At 42.3% G+C, this 21,409-nt stretch overlaps 3 protein-coding genes across 3 annotated transcripts; 1 reads left to right on the top strand and 2 right to left on the bottom strand.

Moving 5' to 3' along the window:
• Positions 1-2,726: 2,726 nt before the first annotated feature.
• rnft2 (ring finger protein, transmembrane 2) lies at positions 2,727-13,406 on the bottom strand. The gene is made up of 10 exons (XM_040156218.1): positions 13,207-13,406; positions 13,024-13,101; positions 11,345-11,862; positions 11,147-11,223; positions 10,147-10,247; positions 9,651-9,804; positions 5,619-5,768; positions 4,330-4,395; positions 4,076-4,177; positions 2,727-3,395 (listed from the first exon to the last, which is right to left on the bottom strand). Exons 2-10 carry the CDS (start codon positions 13,068-13,070, stop codon positions 3,261-3,263), a joined length of 1,350 nt encoding a protein of 449 aa, XP_040012152.1. The 5' UTR covers positions 13,071-13,101; positions 13,207-13,406; the 3' UTR covers positions 2,727-3,260.
• A 511-nt stretch (positions 13,407-13,917) lies between these two features.
• On the top strand, positions 13,918-17,232 carry spring1 (SREBF pathway regulator in golgi 1). The gene is made up of 5 exons (XM_040156219.1): positions 13,918-14,141; positions 15,227-15,383; positions 15,500-15,651; positions 15,929-16,042; positions 16,688-17,232. Exons 1-5 carry the CDS (start codon positions 14,046-14,048, stop codon positions 16,769-16,771), a joined length of 603 nt encoding a protein of 200 aa, XP_040012153.1. The 5' UTR covers positions 13,918-14,045; the 3' UTR covers positions 16,772-17,232.
• Positions 17,233-17,641: 409 nt separating this feature from the next.
• LOC120805511 lies at positions 17,642-20,695 on the bottom strand. Its single transcript, XM_040155802.1, has 3 exons — positions 20,610-20,695; positions 20,354-20,508; positions 17,642-19,219 (listed from the first exon to the last, which is right to left on the bottom strand). Exons 1-3 carry the CDS (start codon positions 20,623-20,625, stop codon positions 18,734-18,736), a joined length of 657 nt encoding a protein of 218 aa, XP_040011736.1. The 5' UTR covers positions 20,626-20,695; the 3' UTR covers positions 17,642-18,733.
• Positions 20,696-21,409: the final 714 nt, after the last annotated feature.

The raw sequence follows: 21,409 nt of genomic DNA, 5'->3' as shown, positions 1-21,409 counted from the left end.
CCGTGCTCGTGCTGTTCGCCGCGAGGCGACACCTGTAGGGCGCGAGGCGGCGACGCCGGCAACAGGTGCGTTACCAGCGTCGCGCCGCCTGAGTCTGAGTGCGCTGCGACTTCCAGATGTTATGGGGAAGGAGAGTTTTAGCGATGAGCAGAGCTTTGTTACCTTTTCCGTAACATTTAAAATCATTTTCCACATCTGGATGCATGTGGTTCGTTTAATTCAAACGGTGTTCAGGTCAATTGCGGGATAATTCTTTAGCCGCACAGGAGCCGTAAACGGAGGTTTGCTCTACAGCGCACCTCTGTTTTACTGGATAACCTGTAAAAAAAAAAAATGTGTAAGGAAGTGAAAAAAAAAGTGTTTCATATCCTCCCAAAAGTTGGTGAATATTTCCGTACCACAGCAGTTTACGCTTCGTGATTGTCAAAGGGGGGAAACACCAGAGAAAGGCCATCAAATTACACTTAATTTAAAATAACGTGAAGCGCAAGAAGTAGAGCTGTTGAACCGGCCGTTTGGGCTCATCGTTGTTTTTTAGCAAAAGCGCAGACACATTCCAGCCTTGTGTGTACCAAGAAATTTGGATCTAGTCCTTTGGAAGCATGTAACACACACCAGTTTGATACTAGGTCACGTTTAAAAAAAAAAAATTTTTAAAAAAGTTATGTTAAATTTAACTCCAAAAAAAAAAGAAAAAAAAGAAAAGGTGGCTCAGGTTAGGAAAATAATGCACATAGAGCGCAGGCAAACTGAGCTGTGGGGGGGTTCATTCACATTTTAAGGAATAGTAAATGATTTTCATTGGCAACGTCGAGGTTTTCATCCGTCGCCTGTTTGTTTTATCCTCCATCCTGTTTTATCCTCTCTAACTTAAAATGCCCTCAATTCCTTTCACTCTTTGACCAGTTAACGTCGGAATTTTGGCCATTTTCTGTTTGTTTGTTTTATCTTCCTGGTTGAAATGTAATGACTACATGGACACTTGGAGAGGAGTAAGAAAACTGGTGCATTTGTTTACCCCGTTAGGAAGGGCCGTCTTAATCTTCTCACCCATCGCTTAATGGACGCTTTATGCCAATTAAGTGCAGATATTGTCTCTCATGTGCTGCAGATGGTGCCTTTAGGACCACGCACGAGGAACGGGCCCGCGTCATTTGCACTGCGAGCATGGGATGCGGGAGAGTCGGAGGATGCGGTCCAGGGAAAAAGGTGCTGCAGCGCGTTAAAGACCGACGGAGGAGCAGGAGGAGGAGGAGGAGGAGGGAGAAGCGGGGTTAAATGTGCGTTTCAGGGTTGGAACTTGGGGTTTGACCGAACTCCAGGTGTTGGCCCGGGAAGACTAACTCAGGCCCGGTGTGGATGCACCAGCAGGTTCATAACGAGCTGACGCACCGAAGCCCCGGCAGCCCCGCAGTCAGCCAACAAGTCCCCCCCCCACACACACACACACACACACACACACCAACACAGCCGGTGCGCGACTCTCCGATTCTGTCATCCCAGTTAGAAAACAGTGATGTAATCCTCCCCTGGTAGAGTGGAGGGGAAAAGCTTACTAATAGGGCTGCTTTGAATTTTCACCTTCCACGGTGTGAGTGCATAAGCGAGGTTAAACCGGTCAGACCTTCAGTTGTGTCCAGGCCGAAATTAGTGCAGCAACCCTGAAAAATGCACTGACACAGGCCTGTTTCTTCTGAGCTTCATTATGCACTGTACTTTTTTTTTTTTTTTTTTTTTACATAAGCTACACTGTAAGTGCATGTGTAAATAATGAGGATGAATGTTGGGGTTTTTTTTATAGATGTTTTCTACAGTGTTTAGATGATGTTTACGCATTCTCCTGTGCACTGGCATTATCTGTCGGGGGCAGTGTTAAGTGGCTTTTTAAATCATAAACAAGATACGGGAGCTGTGCATAGGAAGCTATGCTGTTCATGCTGTCTGTGATTTCTGGAAAATAAGCTTTCTCTGATACAACGTGTAATGTGAGCAGAATTACTGAAACTGTCTTTTATAAAGTGTGTGCTATTTATACTTTCTAAATATTTCGTATGGATTTTTAGTGGTTAAAATAATAAAATCTTTCTAAAGTTCTCTGCAGGTGTCATTGCAGTTAGACAACAAAATACCCCTGGATATAGTGAACTAACGTGCTTTAATTAAAAACCGAAAATCTCTTCACATTATGCAACCCCAGAATGACTTATACTGAAGGAAATGATTCATATGAACAATATTCATAGAGAATAGCAATTAAATGCAGTCTGCAGCATTGGGAGATTGTCAGACATGAGCCCCCGCTGTGGATGAAAAAGTATGGAAAGTCAAATCCTCCTGACTTCATCGCCTGCACCAAAAAACTTACTGCATCACACTTGATACAACTCTACGAAATGTTACGATGCCTGGACGGCACCACAAACAGTCATACTATGTACTGCTACCAGTCCAGGTGATTAAAAGTCACACACCAACTTACGCTCATTACTCACTATCTAAACCTTATCGTTTGCAAACCACAAACTTTTTTTTTTTTTTTTTAACCTACAGACAGAACAAATGTTTGAACCGATTTTCTACCTACGTTACTTACTTTCATCTTCCATTCTGAGACATTTACTTTTGTTCAAAGGAGGATTTTTGTGAAATAAATATTGCAAACCTCTAACCTAAATACCAGACAAAGATTATGTTAAATATCAGTTGTAGAATTTAAAAAAAAAAAAAAAAAAAAAAAAAAAAAAAAATGAGTAATACAGACATGACAAAATCGTGAAGAATATAAAAGAAATGTGTGAAGTGCTGTGACTATTTACAATATCACCACACTAAATCAATGCAACATTCTTTTAACGTTTGTCTAGTGTAAAATAAATGTTCACAGTTTACAACAGCGGCTTAGTCAACATGTACACAAAATGGGGCTATTGCTATAAACTGTACGACAATAGCCCAGCTGTAAAAACAGTGCAGCTTTACGTTTATGTTTATGCACGTGGCCCCTACCGCCAGCTTCCTACGATGCTCAACTTGTCCACACGGAAAAGAATGTGATCTGCACATGTTCTGTTCTGGCTTTTTTCAAATGCCTGTAACATTAAAAGACCCCCTAGGCATCGTCTGTTACTGCAGTTATGCTTAAACCTGATTTACAAGAATCACGGCACTAAGATAAACAGAGAAATATGACACACCGCCGCCCGACTTGCGTTACAGCACGATCTGCATCTTTCCGGATGCATCCGATAGGCTGTCGCAGCCTAATAGATCTGGAAGTGAGCCGAGGTGGTGCCGTCCTTCCAGCATCGCAGGGTCTCAATGACGGTGGAGCGGCACAGCGGACACGTTCTCTCCCGGTCGAACCACAAACACAGGCACTCCTCACAGAACACGTGCTGCAGAGGAACATAACGTATTTGATCATGTTTCAATTCCTCTCTCCAAAAATCTGTGAAACACGCTTCGTGCACTTGGCACCCCGGCTTTAAATTTTCTCGAACGCTGATTACGGATTATTACTGAGTATGAACATCACAGCCAATTAAAGATCCGCCCCAGAGGAGTGTCTTGCATCTGTGAGCACTCTTCAGTAGCGGATACTGACCTTTGACCTCCCTTCAAGGACAACGTATATCATCAAATGTTAACAACACGAGTATGCAAAGGAAAATCCAAGTAAACTGTTGCTTAAAACAGTTGTTTCCTTTCCCATTTATGCCTAAAGAGTAATTTAACACCGGCTGGACAAAATACTTTGTTTTTAAACCCCCGTCCTTTGGATTTTCTTCTCATCTTGCTGCTTGGACACTGAATGTACTTCAGTGTGTATCAGTACACCCTGACATCACTGTAATGTGCGGTGACAGGTACGACATATCACACTTCTGACCACACCAAGCCCCACCCATCAGTGATGCTGGATGTGGTCAGAGGTTCAGCAGAGTGAGCGCTTTCAACCAGAGAGGACAGTCAAACACTACTTTCCAGCCCGGTTTCGCTTTAAACTGGAACCTGTTACTTTCAATTCACTTCTGACTTTTTACGCCTTCTTCTAACTAGTTTACTGAGTCCTTACCTGACAGAGAAGGGCTACGGGATCCCTGAAATCGGCCTGACAAATAGCGCAGACGTCGCCCGCCTCGCTGCACTGCTGGCTGCCAGCCCTCACTCCGTAACTCTGGGGGAGACGACAGGGAGCGACAGTTGAAGGATTAAACTCTGCTCTCCTCCGGATTTATTCTGACCTCTCAATGCAAACGTGCTGATCGTGCGCGTCTTTGCGGGTGTTTACTGATGTGTGACAAAGGTCAAAATGAGTCTGAACCTGACCTGGGAGCTGCAAAGCATGACCAAGGCCTTGCATATGGCGGACACACGTCCACAGATGTCAAAGGACTGCAACACAATACAGACAGAGCACAATCCATTTTTATGAGAACAATTACAATTGCCTACAAACCTTCCTATTTTAGCTACTCTGACTTTCGTATACTAGTACTATCTTTATAAAACATTTGTTAACAAGACTTAGAGTCTGTATCAAATTTTGTGGCAATCCATCCAATTGTTGCTAGGATATTTCAGTCCGGACCAAAGCGGTGGACGACTCCAAGCAACTTTATTGATTGTACTTAAACTAAAGCCATCACAAAGTTGTTAGGGCGGTGTGCAGCTTTTTGTTCTAAAGCCACTTTCTCCAAAGTTTATTGAAGTTGTCGCCCAGTGTGACAACAGCAAGACAACGGTGAATCAACCCCTGATGCACATCATAACATCAGTCTACTCTAATGTTGACACACCACTAATGTGGCCTGATCTCGGAAAACACCTACGCGCTGCACCTCAGCGGACACACCCGGGAAACTGTCCACCCAATTCATCTGAACAAGCCCATCATCGGCCGCTACATCCGGTGATTCACTGGTGTATAAAAAGAAGCCTGGACGGCAGTTGTCAAGACACATTACAAAACCTGTGACGGTGACAATCTCACTGTGTAAATACTTGCGTCATTGCATCTTTCACTGATTCAGTCAGCCATGCTCAGCTCAGTTTCACTATTCTAGCTTACCACTTGATATCATGACTGACTTGAAATGGACTCATAGCTCTATAAAACTTTTTTTTTTTTTTATGGGAAGTTCCTTTATGTAACTGCTCAGTGGCTGACTCTGCTGTGATCTGACTGTGGCTTTCCTGTTTCCTTCACCCTTCGCCTTCCAATGGTCCCGTGGCTTAGGTGATTTTTCTCATTTCATCATCCAGTCTTGTTTTAAAGTATCGCTGCCCACTTGACACTCCCACAACCTAGTGTGTTTAATATCCGGGCACATTTCTCTCCAGCCCAGCAGACAAATAAAAATTACCTGTGAAAAGTGCTGTTTGCAGGTTATACATTTCTCCCTGAGCACCTCGACCATCTTTACCCTAGGTTGCAGAGACAGCGCCTTTCCCTACCAGAAATACTAAATGAAATGATCAAAAATTCAATTTTTGTATATATTTCCAAAATTATTGGGAACACGTGTCCCCATGAAAGCCATCAAACTTTCTATTGGGGTAAAATTTAAAAATATATTTAGAAAATGCTTGATATTTGGCTACCATATTGTGATTACCTTGCAGAGGCTGTAGATGATGATGAGTGTGGCTCCCAGGAAATAACTGTTAGAGGGGTCTTCTCCCATGATGTACTTGTACCACAGCTGGATGGGCACCAGGGCTCGAAACAGCTGGCTCAGGTCCTCAATTAGCAGGTAGAACTTACCCTGGACAAATACACCAAATCAGAAACTACAATAGCTGCTGAGGCCTCTTTAGATGCTTTAATCAAACTTTGTGTCCATATGCGGAGGGCAGCTCTGTGAATGCGGCAACTTTAATATTTTGCTATGGAGAACGGCGGTGTTTTCTAAAAAGAAACAACGAAACAAAAAGGAGCCTTAAATGTCCTAACACAGGTTTCAACCAAACGAAAAATGCAGACAAAATGTGTTGTCGCTTTGATCCACTCACTAACTGTCCAAACAGCAGAAAGAGCCGAACAGCTTCGGGGCACTCTTCTATCTAGTCAAGAGCAGTGCGGTATTAAAAGCTTAAAACAGCATGCCTCCAGCCCAAACATGGCCAGTGTCCAGAGCTCCACAGTTTCACAGCGGTACAGGCAATTTCCCCACTCTGCAAGGGAAACTGGCAGCGGCTCTTTCCACCTGCTACCCAGTGCCCGCATTAAACCCAGCCCTACGGGGGCTCGCTAGCTGCCTTTAAAGGACCTCCCCTCCAATCCATAAACACAGAGAAGGAAAGTACTTCTGTCTAAGTCCCCACTGCCGCAAAGTGTGTTCAGTGATTTGGGACGGTAAAAAAAAAAGCAAAAACAAAAACAAAACAAAAAAAACAGAGGCGATCAAAATGAAGGCAAACTTGATTCCCCGATGGCCCCGTGGCAATCGCAGCTTGCATAATGACTTCCTGGATGGTAGCTGACAAAGACTGATGACTGTGGGTAAAGGGCCACAAGCAGCCAGGTTGGTAGGCGAGGAAGACCTCCGCTGGCGGCTAATTCATCTTCCTTATTTCCCCTCAGCCTTGTTTCCCACAGTGCCCATCATGCCCACACAATAACTGTCAAATCTAAAGTTTGGACACGAGCCAAGGAGTTTGAGTAAGCTCCACTGCAGGCCTTGTTTGAGTAATTTCCTGCTTATTTGATTTCATTACTTTGTCTGACTGCTTCATCCACTCCACCACTGCACACTGAAACAGACACATAAATAACACGGCTTCCCAGTTTGATCTGTTAGACTGTTATTTATCATTTATTTACTTTGGGGTGGATATTATCCAGTTTAAAACTGTTGGCTACAACTTCCATAGGCTGCACTACCCAGAAATGACTAGTTTCAATTGGTTTTATTTTTAACCAGTTCCTCTTCTATTCATTCCAAAGAATCCATTCAAATTCGAAAACACCACTTTAAAAGGACTTTAGTGCTGAAACGATTACATTATATAACATTCACAAAAAGTGTCGCACATTCACTTGTTCGAACTTCGCAAAACGGCGGCTTTTCTAACTTTCCGCATTTTAGATCGAGTATTTTATGACTTTAGAGTATTATTGGGAGAAAATAATCGACCTGAATACACTACCTCTGACTCTCAGAACTTATTATGGGCATTATTTTTACTGTTTTTTAATTTTGTTTTTTAACATGTTATTCAGTCAACCTTTAAAAAGATTCAGAATCATTCAGTATCGAGAAACGGGATTAGTCACGGCACTAAATGACTTGTGTGCTCCTGCTGAAGCATTTCCCTCAGCCACAGAAGGCCCTGTCTTGCTTGAGGGCAACAGAATAGACACGTAAAGCAGTAGCAGCAGACCAAAAAATAGACCGCAGGTCGATATCGAGAACACCAAACTTAGGAAATATCACAGGTGCCAAAAAATTCTTGTGAGGAAAATTCTAATTCAACAATGAATATTCTTACACACTTAGGCAATGATTAATATGATTCAAACACAAGCAGAAAATGTGAGCCAAAGCCTTTAAAATGAAAACGTCACGGTACTTCTGTATGCATGCCTCCTATCCCTTGGGCAGACTCGTGCCGACTGCAGTGATCATGTAGGATCATTAGCGTGTCCCTGGTTGGATGCGATTATGAAGTAGAGAGGTTGATTATGTGACTTCACAGAGTTCGGAATAGTCTGCAACTGTTGGGCCTCTGTGAAGTAGTAGTGTACAGTTTACAGTATGTAGTGTATGAACTAGTAGAGGGCAGTGATGATACAATCTGGGATTCCCTAAAACTCGACATGTGTCCCATTAAAAGCTGTCAAATCCCTCCATGTGTGTATAGTGTGTGTGTGTGTGTGTGTGTGTGTGTACACGTTTGCATGTGTGTGAGCAGAGGGTAAAGGTAATGGTCCACCTCCGGGGAGAGATGACCTCACCCCTGAAACCCCCTTGGGGGCAAATGAGCTCAGTTGCTCGGCGGCTGCCGTGGTTCTGACAGGCCTGTAGGTCTGTTTATCAGCGGAAAAATTTAATCCCAACACTTAGTAACCCTTCTCCTCCTCCACCTGTCCAAAACAACAACAACAAAATCACACACCAGGAATATAAGCTGCACCTGTATGTACGAAGTCTATCTGTGTGCGCGTGAGTGTGTTTGCAGCAGACATATTCTGTTGCCTTGGGCCAAAACAATGCACACAGACACCCGCACGCACAAGCTCACCTAAGGAGCACCATTTAAAACCTTATGAATACAAAACAGTTTCACACTGTGACCCTTTAGCACTTTCTTCACTCAGCGGAGTATTTCATCATAGTTTAGCAAATTTTCTTTTTTTAAATTATGAGCCGAGTTTCACAACTTTGAGCGTTAACTTTCTGGAACTCAATCATTGCCTATCCTGTGCTGGGGACAAACATCGCTACGCCAGTTTATCAAAATTTTAAAGGGGCGCTTCACAGATTTTATTCATTAACATCAGTTTGCTGGCCACGAGTACTACTCAGCTTGTGAAAACAGTTGTTTAATGCCCACTATAAAACCAGAGGAGCTTTGTCAAGTCTAAGAGTTTGAAAGGCATCGGCTACTCAGATGCTACTCAGCTGCATTATGGGAAATGTAGGAACCAGCCATTTTGGAGCTTGATCCATAACAGAGACTAAAAGTTAGGATATACTTTTGTCTCGTGAGTCCCCTAACTTTATGAAAGTGCAACAGTAAATTGCTGGAGTGTCCCTTTAAAACCAAGAAGAACACCCTTCACGGTTTTCCTGGTCTACTCTCTCTGTAATGTGTTTAGAGGAAAAATCAAACCCGGCATGCCGGTATAGTATGATGAATTTTACCGTGAAGAATCTGACTTCAGTGTTGAGTTACAGTAACCGGGGATATCCTAGCTTAGGTTAGTTAGGTTTTAACCAAGGCTTAAACTTGGTCTAAATCTTCATTCGGGTATTTATTGCTGCTTTTTTTCCAGCTCATTAAATGTAGAATAAGTTTTACGTGAACTGGTTGGGCGAAAAGCAGCAAGCAATTATGTCAGTTTGGGCAAATTCAAATTTGCATAACTAGCAATGCAGCCAACAGTTATTTTCATTACAGACTTGTACATTATTTTTTAATTAATTATTTGTTATCTACAACATGGCAGAAAATAAGGAAAAATGTTAATCACAAAGCCCAGGGTGATGTTAAAATTGCTTGTTTTGTTCAACGGTTACAACACACAACGGTCCAAAACCCAAAGTTAGCCAGTTTACAACTATATGAAAAAGAGAAAAGCAGCAAGACATAAAACAAGAGGAGCCGGATCAACTATTACTTTTGGCATTTATGTTTGATGAGCACATTAAAATGATTAAAAAATAATAATTAATAATTTTAAAAAAAGACTAAATCCATTGACTCATTTGTATCACTAAGCAGAATGAAGGAAAACAAAGTCCATTACCTCACCATTATAATTGTGTGTTGAAATCATTCATGTATGGTTCATAAAGCGTTAAGTTATTAGACGGTAAACTCAGCTGATGGATGGCCCATGAAAAGATGTCAAAACTAATGAATACAAGTCACATTGTCTGTAGATGTACAAAGGATCAGAGAGAGGAAAGTGGATTTCTTACCCTGGACTTGAAGGCCAGGAGAATCTTGGGCAAAAAGAGGACAAAACATTTCAGGCCGATGGTGAAGTACTTAAGGACAAAGTCAGTGATGCCCACTGCCCAGATCAGATCAAAGAAGTCAAAGCTGTTGAGGTTGGGCTTGGTAAATATGAGGCTAGAAGAAGAAAGAAAACAACATGTAGATGACTTGTTGTAAAGAGGTCTGAGGTCTGGTGTTTTCACTCGGGATGGTAGAATGGCAAGCAACAGCAAGGCGAATGTTTAACATAATGTAAGAAGCTCTCTGGAAACAAAAATAACGAAATAAACACAAAATACTCACAGGACAAGACCAGACAAGAACAGGAACACTCCCTAAAGAAAATGGGAGTAAAAATAAAATGACTTACACAAAACAAAATGAATGGAAAAACCTAAATATATGAGGTAAATCCAAAACATAAGATGGCAGGCAAAGAAAACAAAGCTACTATAAAACTACCTGTTTGTACACTACCTGTTGTGCAGCTCCTCATGACTGAATGTGTAGTAGATATACGCGATGTTCCCCGCAAGGAACATTAAGATCCAAAGAGCAACAAATACAGAACGTTCCTCCTGGTGACACAATAGGGAAACACTTTACAACAAATTTCTTTCAATCTAAAATTGCAATTCAACACCAATTTTTGAAATAAGGTCGTAAATTAATAGAAAGTCAGGTGCATTATTATCCTGCCTCACAGTGGCTAGGGATGATCTGGGGCATTTAATATTTTCACTAACAGAGAATATCAGTTTTTTGTTTTTTTTTGCTGCATTTTCATTGTTGATTGATTGCTTTAACTGTCTGCTTCCTCCACACTTGTGGTGACCTGAGCCCTGCACTTTTCATTAGGGACAGACACGAATCATGAGAAACAGTGAAAGGTATGTGAGGTAAGAAGCCGGCCAAATAAGGCGAAGAACAGCTTGAACAAGACTTGAACTCAAGTTACGACATACGGGGGATGCTTTTTACACAGAACGACTTTCGGTTTTATTCACTGTTCGTGATTAACACAAAATCATCAGACTAAATGAAGAAAGACTTCCTGTCTCAAGGTGGACGTCGTATAGTATAGCTATCAACAAAGTGGTTCACAGAATCAGGAAACAGAATGTTAACACAAATATATAGAGATGCATTATTTTGTGCCAGGTTCCCTTCATGGCACTTCAAGATTTTTAATGATGGTATCTGATTGTAGAGTGGGAATCCCTATGCATGTGTAAAATATTACAACTGTCAAATTAACAGAACAGCTACAGTATTATCTTTTTAACCATTAACATAACTTTAATGTGGGCATGTGTGAAAAATTTAGTCTGAATTATATCTAAGACTACCTGTGTCAATATCAGCATTGGCTTAAGGTAACATTGGAAAATATCGGATGTTGTTATTCTCTTTAAAAACCTGAATCAGTGCAGCAGTGACTGTGCTGTAGTTTTGGGGGTTTTTCTTGTTTTTTTACCCGTAATGACACTTGGTGCCTAAATGCAGCATTAGCGTAGGCGAAGGTGCTGGCCATCCCCACACACACAGCAATACCTGCAGAAGAGAGGGGCAACATCATCACTAAACCAGACATCGTGCGTCTAATGAGACTTTGTTGCAAGTAGTCCGCTACTAGACACTGTTAGCAGCACTATTCTTCCACAAGCTGGCGTACCTAGCTTATGCTGAAAGCAGACTTTAACCAGCAGTATGAGGATGAAGGGGAAACCCCTCTGCAGCCACGTGACTACCGCCTTTAACTCAGACAGGGCTGGGGCCGGGGTGGACGGGTCTTCCTGGGCCTCCTCCCTGGAGCTGTGCCTCTCCGCGCCGGCTGCAGTGGTGGCCTGCTGGAGCAGGGACGAGGTCCTGTGCTGCAGGGGCTGGTGGTGGAAGGGGTGGTGGTGGTGGTGATGGTGGTGCTGGGGAGGCCGAGGGAGAAACGGTCCACCCTCCGGGCGGTGGGGGCCCCCTTCTTCTCTGGATGATGCAGTCATCTGGATAAAAACTTCGGGGGGAGAGCCCAGGACTAAGCCGGCTGCCTGGAGCTGGGCGGAGGAGACGGAACCGGAGGGGACACCCACCAGGCCGGAGAAAAGTTGCTGGGGTAAAGCAGGTGAGTCAGGCTTCAGGCAGTCGAACACACCACCCTCATCCAGGCTGCTCTCCGATCCCAGAGTTTGGCTTCGGCTCCTGAGTGGGGAAAAAAGGGTGGATGCAAAAGAATCAATGGCCCTGGACGATGGCTCCGGGGATTTGCTCCCATTCGGCCCCAAGAAGACTAGTGAGGTCGGCCACTAATGTTGGGTGATAAGGCCTGACTCACAGTTCACGTTCCAGTTCATCCCATGTGATTCGGTCCCACTGTGTACCCTTTGCAAGACGTAAGCGTAAAAGTCAAAACCTTTTGTCCTGTCATTATACAGCAGCGGCAGCTTTCATCTCCAGAGGTATTTTTGTGATCTCACAGGTGTCTACTGTCTGCCCAGAGTGCCATCCAATACTTCAATACATACTGTATATGATGTAGTGTTTCCTCAGACCACCGCTCCACTCTCCTCTTCTTTTTTGCTGGAACATAGCTTAGGTTTCAGGCTGGGGCCATGACTTGCACGGAAATGCTGCATTTAAAGTGTTTTGGTCACTGTTACTTCTCCTGGGTGTTTGACCTTCACTGTGAAGAATGATTTACTGTGTGTTCAGAGTTTGACGCTGGGAGACGTTTTTTTTTTGTTTTTTTTAATTCATCTGCCAAAAAAGGTGAAAAGTTTCTCTGTGCTCACCTAAAGTCTGAGTTTAAGGCGTGTACCTGCGAGCACAATTTTGGACATCACAACTAGTCTGGAAGCCAATCCCGGTCCGAGTAGGCAACCGAAAATGGACTTTAAGATTCGATTCCTGATTTTTCCAATCAGGGAGGAGATGTAAATGTCAATTTAAGAATTTCTAACCAGGTAATCAAATTTTCTTTATGGAAAGCCCCTATCAGACACAGGTTATTATTCAAAGCGGAGCATTTATATATATCTTCAAACATGTCTGGAGAGGATCTTTAAGGCAACCGTGGGTGTAAACATTTGATTATGTCTTGGGGGAAAGTTGACATCTATGGGATCACAAAAATGGCTTCTGAGATACAACCCACTGCTGTATAACAGCTTAAATATGACCGTAAGCTCGAGAATTATGGTTTGCTTTAAATGGAACTAAGAGGCCTTGGCAAAACCATTAAGGAAAGCCCAAGACTGTGGGGGGGGGGGCAGGAGGATGCGCATACATTCGGCTAAATAGTGAAGGGAGACAACACAAAAAAAAACAAAGGGCTTTCCTGTTTCTGAGAGCTCCTTCTCCCACCTTTCAGAGGGCATGCCATCCGTGTTGCTGCTGTGTCTCCTCTGCATGGCACACCGCTCATCACCACATGGTCCAGCCCTGCAAATGCACATCAGCATCACCGCCTTACTCTGCTCTCTCTGCGTGTGTGTGTGTGTGTGTGCGTGTGTGTCTCACATGCAGTGACAGTGTAGACGAATTTACCTGAATCAGTCCGGTGTATTGCGCTTCGGCTCTCGCCATAGTTAGAGGACGGATCGGCGAAGGGTGGTGGTGGTGGTGGTGCTGCTGCTGCGGCTGCTGAGGATGCTCCAACCGTCCGGCTCCAAAAAAAAAAAACTTCCTGTGTGGCTTCACCGAGGGCGCCTGTCTACCAATTAGCGTCCTCCTTCCCACCAAACCACATCCGTGTTGGGAATGTGTTTTGCAGAGGGCGAATGTCAGATTTGGCTGGATAAACTATCACAGTTGCTGCTTGCTGTTAGACGCAGTGTCGGGCAATACCGAATAGTATTCTTCAAAGGAGACGAAACTGCGCCACTAGGTTGTTTCATAGTATACTGATATATATACATTTTTTTAATCACCAGTGTTTGGCTTATCAGAGACAGAAGGCTAATGCTAACGACAGCTAGCTAGCAGGCTAACAAAGCAGACTTTTATGATGCTAGCTTGCGTGCCCATTACGTAGCTGTTTTGGGAGAATAATTCATATGTAGAGCTACCGTTTGTTTTGTGAGTAACCGAACCCACGACATGGGTTAGCTGGCGCCCGTGTGGGACCTGTCGGAAAAAACAAAACGTCTTTGTCACACTCGCTGTCCGATGAAGCTAGCTAACCCCCAGCGCACACGGTCAGCATTCCTCGGTTTGTGCAGTTTGTTTGTTGTTGTTTTTTTGTTTTTTTTTGAGTGAGTCAGACACCGTTTCGGATATCTGACAAATACGTCAGTCAGACAGACGATACCCGCCCTCGGGGGGTTTGATGTTTTTGACTGACGCCGTCACCGTTACCCCCGGCGTCTCCACAACAAAGCCATGCTATGATGGTGCTCCGGCGGTTGCTGAGAAAGCGCTGGGTGCTGGGAGTAGTTTTCGGACTGTCTCTCATCTACTTTCTCACCAGCACACTCAAACAGGTACTTGAACTCCCACTACATCTCCTGCATCAGGGTTGAGCTATCTGGATTAGATCCTGGGCATGTGCGATTTTATATCCCAAAGGAGTGCACCGCGTTTCTGGAACTTTTCACAGCCCCGCACAAAAGTTGTAGGCACTTTAGATGTTTAGATTATCAGCCGTCAGTCAGACGCCCCACTGATGAATACACATCTAAACATCTAAAATGAGCTAACACTTTTGCACAGTACTGTGAAGCAGTCTTGCTCGTTCACTTGCAACACTGCCCTAAATGCCTTAATGCTACAGAAGATATTAAAGGGGTAAGCTACCTCTGTAGAAATGGCATAGCAAAATCTCTAGCTTTTGAAAGGTCTCTGTTGTAGGGCACGGTGTTAAACTATCTGAAATACCAGGTAGGTTTGGGGTCTTGTTTATTTTTAAACAGTTTTAGACATCTAAACAAGCAATCGATTAATCGAGAAATAATAAATAAATTGATCGATAATGAACATAATAGGTACAGCCCTAATAAAATGGTAAATAGCTTCTTTTATATAGCGCTTTTTACAATTTGCCATTCACACACACACACAGACAAATTGATCGCGTTGGTGGCTCACTGGCATCGGGATCAGTTTGGGGTTCGGTGTCGTGGTGACACAAGGACACTTCGATATGTGGACAGGAGAAGATGACATATTCCAACTCCCGAGCCCCACTCCATACGTCGTTAAAAAGGGGGGAAACGACCACAGTTTTCCCAAAATGACATATTTAAGTTACTTGTTGTACAGCTGCTTTGTCAGGATAACATTTACCTGTGAGAAATGTGTCTTCTTTTATTCAATAAAAAAGGGTTATATAGAAAAACATTTTAGTTCTCAATATCAGATATCAAAAATAGTTTTACCATTATCACCAATATTATTGTCAATTCAGGTATTGTACCAGCACTGTACAAATTGGAAACCTTTCCAGTTCAGTCAGTTTCCGCCTGCACTATATTTTCTCACTTGGTATGTCATCATGTCATCTGACCCCATTCTGAACTTTAAGTTGTTCTTCGATGAAGTTTCATGACGCCCTGTGTGCATTTTCCAGGAGGAAAGGACCATACGGGACCGCACGCTCTTAGAGGTTAGAGATTCAGACCATCGCATTCCGTGGAAAGTCCGTTTCAACCTGGGAAACAGCAGCAGACAGATTACTCAGTGCAGAAACTCCATCCAGGGAAAGACACTGCTGACTGACGAACTTGGTGAGTAGTGCAGCCATTGCTCACCAGCATACAGTGATGACGACACAAGAGCGCCATGAGACTGTTTAGTTGCCTTTTAATCAGTGCATGTGCTTATCAGTGTTAATGTTTTACAGGTTATGTCTGTGAGAGAAAAGACTTGCTGGTTAATGGCTGCTGTAACGTCAATGCTCCCAGCACCAGGCAGTACATCTGTAAAAGCTGCCTGGCTAACGGCTGCTGTAGCATCTACGAGTATTGCGTGTCTTGCTGCCTCCAGCCCGATAAGGTATCTGTCACATCGAGGATGTTTAGGGGCTTGCTTTATTACTGTCAGAAATGGGTCAACTTCAATGTTGACGTGCTTCATCTTGCAGTACTGCAGTGTGCATACATTTTAATACAAGATCTTCAAACTCAAGAATCCAGATAATATAAGGCCTAAAGTTGAATCTTGATAGTGAGGTCTATGCATATTAGTGACCACAAGGGAAAAAGAGCAAATTGAACAGGCTGTAATCTGCACTCAAGTGTTTTACACATGCTCTCTCTCTTATCTTCTCCAGCAACCTCTCCTTGAGCACTTCCTGAATCGTGCAGCTGAAGGTTTCCAGAATCTCTTCACTGCCGTGGAGGATCATTTTGAGCTGTGCCTGGCCAAGTGTAGGACGTCTTCACAAGTATGTTATGAGATGAACGGAATAGAAAAATGATCCGCTCTGACAGACCAACTCTTCTAGCTTTCTAAAAAGTATTACAGTTATACAGAACGATTGTAAAATGTAGCTACTCCAATATTTTGAAATAGAGCACAAATACTGAATGAATAAACAGTTCAACAGATAAGCAACCACATGTTCCATCTATCTCTTAACAGTTAAAGTCACTATTTTGCTCATATAATGTTGATCTCAGTATCTTTCAGACAGCTGTCATAGCTAGATAGAAGATGCAAACAACTTTCTTAAATGCAACAGTATGACTCATTGCAATTTTGTCATGAATTTCCAGGATGTTAAAAACTGTCAACAGCAAATTTTGGCTGTTTTCTTTATGACTATTATTGTTGAAGTTTTTTCTTATCTGGCTTTGATTGTTTCTCTTCGCAATATTAATTGTTTACACAACTCACAATTTGAACTTTTTTAAATTCTCAGTTGCCCTCTTTAACAGCATCAGATAAATTCCTAAAATCAGTGATTTATTGTTTCTGGAGCTGAACGAATGTTTTATTTTATCATATTTTATCATACTGGTTTACCTTTCAAAAATTAACCAACTATGTACATTCAAATGCACTGTTGTGTATTTACTTCTTCATGCAGAGCGTTCAACATGAGAACACCTACCGAAACCCTCAAGCAAAGTACTGCTACGGAGAGAGTCCTCCAGAGCTGCTTCCTGTATGAGCATTTGATTTTCCTCTCGGGTTCAGGACGTACAGGAGCAGCAGTGGGCCAATAAAGTGTATTGGTTGGACAACTAGGAGTGCTTGGAGAAGAGACTCCCTACAAGTGAACTGCTTTCTTGGATAATTTTGCATTATAGTGGCAAAAGAAGGAAGGTATCCAAGAAAAACCTCAAAAAAGGACAAATGCTGTATGTGATTTGATTATTTACACTTCATAAGTGCATAGAAAGCTTCATACATTCATCCGTGATGATCATCAGGTCTACGTAAGAGGCAGCTCATCCATCAGGATTCGCTTCAAACCAGTTCATGTCATCAAATAGGCTTCATTTTAAAAGAAGATAACAGCCGTTTTATGTTTTGTTGAATCTTTTAAAACAGCAAAGAATGTGTAATTACTTCTATGTATAGTGCATGCGTATGAGACGGCTATTTAATAAAAGTGACTGTGAAACGAAATGGGTTACAGTTAAAGTCATGCTTTTTGTGAACGGTGGCATTCAGAATTTCTTTACTTGCGCCTTTGATATTTTCATAAACTGTTGTGTTACAGGTGTAAAGGACCGTTCAACACTGGGATATGTGTGTAGTTTATCCAAAGCAAGGATGACGGGCATGCTAAAAATCTTAACGCAACCAAAGGCCCATAGAAAATTATGCATTTAAAGATTTGTTCAAGGCAACCTATGGGTTTAATTTAGTAGAGAAAATGATCAAGCAGCCAAGTGAGCTTGAAATCACCAACCATTTTACTGTATTAGCCAAAATGAGCATACATCCATTATATTAATGGTAAGGGTGCAAAAAAGAGTTTGGTCAAAGCAGCAAAGGTGTGTATTGTAAAAAAAAAAAAAAGACAAATTTTGACGGAACAATTTCAGTTGGTGACAACAGTCTGTGAAAAAAAAAAAGTATATAAATACAATTAGAAAATGTTCATGTTGTCCAAAGTACATCAAATATTACGAACTCTGCTGATTTTCAGCATAAAGATCCATTTGAAGCTCCTGCAGAACAATACAATATGGGAACCTCTAATAGAACAATAATTGATCACTCAACTTGAGGAGGACCAGGCCCACATTAATCTTTTCTACAGTGTTGCTGTTCTCTATCATTGCTTTGATGGGAGTCTGACGGACTTATCTGCCTTACTGTGCACTGTCCATCTGTCCTCAAATTTCGCGGTGGAATACAGTGATTGGGGTCCACACTCCTGGGCTCTCTGAAGGTGATTCCTATCAGCCTCCCTTTCCACCTCAGGCAATGTGGCCCGCTCACAGGGGATAGATGGCCAGAGCAAAACAATTAATCATTGTGAAGGCTGAGAAAACAAACTGTCGTAATTAGGAAATGTATTAGAGCCCCTTCTCATTTGCCTCGTTGGCACTTTGATTAATTGCCGTCACACGGGAACCATGTCAATTGTTGCAAAATATCCAGTTTAACTGAAGGAAGCCATTTCTGATGTACCTTTCAAAGGAGTAATATGAAACTTTGGGAAAAAGGCATATTCACTTACTTGCCAAGAATTAGATGGAAAGACTGATACCACTCTCGTGTCTGTACAGAAAATATGGAGCTACGGCTAGCACCCAATTAGCTTAGCTTTTCCATACTGGAAACTGGGAAAACAGCAAGCCTGGCTCTGTCCAAAAGTAAATAAATGTATTTCTCAATATATCAAACTGTTCTTTTAAACTGACATGGCTAAAAAAAAAAGGTGATTTGATCATAATGACTAGCTATATTTACTACTTTAGGCTTTCTGTAAAGAATTACCAGTTGCATTTGCATTGAACTCGTGCAAGTAATAAATGTCCCAAATGCAAGTCAACATGCAGTATACATGACAAATAACTGTTTAAATATCTTAAAAAAAAACTAAAAGTTAAAGTTAATTTTAAAAGTTAAAGAAAAAGTTAGAGAAAATCTGCCATAAACTGTAAACACATGTGCATCACAGACTGAGATCAGAAAGGTATCCACTCCCCTCCAAGTGTTTGTGACACAGTTCCTCACTAACTGCATGTTTTATGTTACTTGTCCCTTTGTCCTTTGAAATGTGGACCCCAAGCCTATGCTCCAGCCACTTCAGATAGTCCCTTGCTGTCGACATCAGAGAGTGACTCCACTGCTTCCTCTCAAACACATGCACGGGCATTTCGGGTGCGGACGGCTTGGAGGAGCATTCCCCTCTGAGAACGTGCTTCACGCACTTTGCGAGCATGTCGACGTGGGCGATGGTGTCCCCGATCGCCTTATGAAGTGACAAATCTGTGGGATTCAGGTTGCTCCTCTGGTCCTCCAGGACTTTCTCCAGGCCTTGAGACACGAAGAGGAGGCCGCAATGAACTTTTGAGGGGATGAGAGGAGCGTTCTGGTGGACCTGGAGCTCAGGGAAGCCTGGTGACCAAGTGCCAAGGTGCTCCCCATTGGCTTTATTCTGAAAGAGAAGACCAGCAGTGAATTTATTTTGCTCATCACATGAAATATCAAATCTGTAGTCTCACTGTGTCACAATGATGCCGCCAATCTCTTTAAACGCTGTCTCCGCAGGGTCACACGAGGTAAAAAAAGTATCTCGGCATGGATCTTCGCCCCACCCACGCATTAATAAATAAGGGTGTGGTTTTAAAAGCCAACATTCATGCTCATTGGTGCAAGATCAAATTGCTTACACGGGCAATACTACCATATAAAGACACATTTCTGTATCTCAAAAGGCTCATCCCAACCCGCGGAAGTGAAAAAGCTCATGTAATGGAAAAAAAAAAAAAAAGAAAAGCCTATGTTTTTTTTCTTTCAGACACCCACAGATATATTATGAATAATCAAGGATAGTAACTTTACATTTACGTGTACTCAAGTACAGTTTTGAGTATTGTTCATCTTGTGCTACTTTATACTTATATTACACCACATAGAGAAATGGGGGAATGCTGCCTTTTTTCCTTATTTACCTACATTTACCACGTTAATCTTCACAGCTATAGTTACTATTTACTTTTCAGATTAAACTTTTCATATCATCACAGCGCTATAGATTTTACAGAGAGGCATTTTTACCTTGATTTAACTTTGTTGGATAGTTTCATCTGTGACAATGCATCTCCATAACATCTAAAGACTTCAACACAATGAGGTCATTCAAACAACCGCAACAGTGAAAGGCAGCTTACACTGCACTTTGTCAGTTAAAGTAAAGTTAAAGTATTTCAATAATATTACACGCTGCATATGCAATTTTAACACTATTTGAGTATTTCTGTGCTCAGGTAAAACCTTTGAATGCAGAGCTTATTCCTGTAATGGACAGTATTTTTTTTTACACAGTAATACTTTTTCTTAAGGAGAAGATCTAAATACTCCTTCCACTGCTGCCTGCATGTCTGCACGGGGGTTGAGAGCCGCTTCACAGAAACAGCCCTGAAAGAACACTTTCTCTGTGCTCCTCATTCTGCGACTGAAATTACAAATTGCCGACTTTGGGGAAGAAATTCCGGCGTGATGAAGTCTACGGCCACGACGCACACGCTACCAGACGTACTGTGGAGACACACCGTATTGTGCTACTTACAAAAGTTGCCAGGCTCTCTTCCACTAGACTTCTGGTGAGGGCTGTCAGCTCTTTTGGCCTGCACGATACACCAGCCGCATGCCTCCTCGATGCGTGACCTGCACCCAGGCTTGGCAGTAGAATCGCCATCCAGGCACACACCACCGTCAGAAAGCCTGCAAATTGCGAGTGCACAATCGCGCCTTTTTTCAAAAAATCATCACATGAATTTCGAAGTGTGTGAAGAATATGTGTCAAACTGAATGGCATAGCGTACCTGCTCTGTAGTTCATAGTGACTCCGCTCAAGTTTTCAGACAGGACAGGGACCGAATTCTATAGTAATGTAATCTCAGTCGCACAAGATGATTTTTATTTGCACACCTCTCGAAGGGGGCGTGTGAAGCAACTGCTGAAGATAACTTTTCTTATCACTAACTTTGTCGTATCCTTTGATGAAAAACGTAAAACAGCAAACCAATCGAGATTGGGTTCCTTTGACAGGTCAGCAACTTGCACAGTATTCTTTACCCTTGCGTTTGAGGAAAGGAAACGCTGCAAATTAAGGAGGATTTGTATTGAACAGATCTGTCTTTTGCTTCCTGCAGAATTTCCCGGTGCAAAAAACATTCATAAAAATTCTGCATATAACTGAAAAAGTAATAATCAGCCAGGTTCTTTGGGTCATATTTAAACAGAGGATCCTATAGAAGTTTGGTTTGGGAAAGGATTTCGGTTTGTAGATAGAAAAGACACAGCTCCTTCTCTCTCTGGCTTTTATTTACCTCACATGATATACACACAGCAGTGAACTTGCATTTTTGTATGAGCAATTATTTTTACCCTGGACCCAACATTAAAATAATCAGCTGTCTCATCTTGACATCATTTCAGGTTAAACATTTATTCTGACAAACAACATTCTTTAATATACGTCAATTGTTTTTCACATACTTTTGCAATGACATATTTCTACTTTATGATTGATTCATACCTGCTCTGATCCCCTTCTTGCAATACTTCCTGTGCGTAGATGCAACTCTAACCACAACTCCACAGTATCCTTTATCACGTCAAC

The sequence above is a fragment of the Xiphias gladius genome, chromosome 19 (genome assembly GCF_016859285.1).
Source record: "Xiphias gladius isolate SHS-SW01 ecotype Sanya breed wild chromosome 19, ASM1685928v1, whole genome shotgun sequence".
Lineage (NCBI taxonomy): Eukaryota > Metazoa > Chordata > Actinopteri > Istiophoriformes > Xiphiidae > Xiphias > Xiphias gladius.
Note: the sequence above shows the minus strand (reverse complement) of the source record. Positions and strands in the feature narration are given on the sequence as shown.

Coding starts and splice junctions, on each gene's coding strand:
- rnft2 (XM_040156218.1), bottom strand. CDS start 13,070: ATGCAGAGGAGACACAGCAGCAACACGGATGGCATGCCCTCTGAAAG. Junction 4,396..5,618: donor TCATCTACAGCCTCTGCAAG/GTAATCACAATA, acceptor ATTGTGTTGCAG/TCCTTTGACATCTGTGGACG. Junction 3,396..4,075: donor CCGTAGCCCTTCTCTGTCAG/GTAAGGACTCAG, acceptor GTTCCTCTGCAG/CACGTGTTCTGTGAGGAGTG.
- spring1 (XM_040156219.1), top strand. CDS start 14,046: ATGATGGTGCTCCGGCGGTTGCTGAGAAAGCGCTGGGTGCTGGGAGTA. Junction 15,384..15,499: donor ACTGCTGACTGACGAACTTG/GTGAGTAGTGCA, acceptor AATGTTTTACAG/GTTATGTCTGTGAGAGAAAA. Junction 16,043..16,687: donor AGTGTAGGACGTCTTCACAA/GTATGTTATGAG, acceptor TTCTTCATGCAG/AGCGTTCAACATGAGAACAC.
- LOC120805511 (XM_040155802.1), bottom strand. Junction 19,220..20,353: donor AAGAGAGCCTGGCAACTTTT/GTAAGTAGCACA, acceptor CTTCTCTTTCAG/AATAAAGCCAATGGGGAGCA.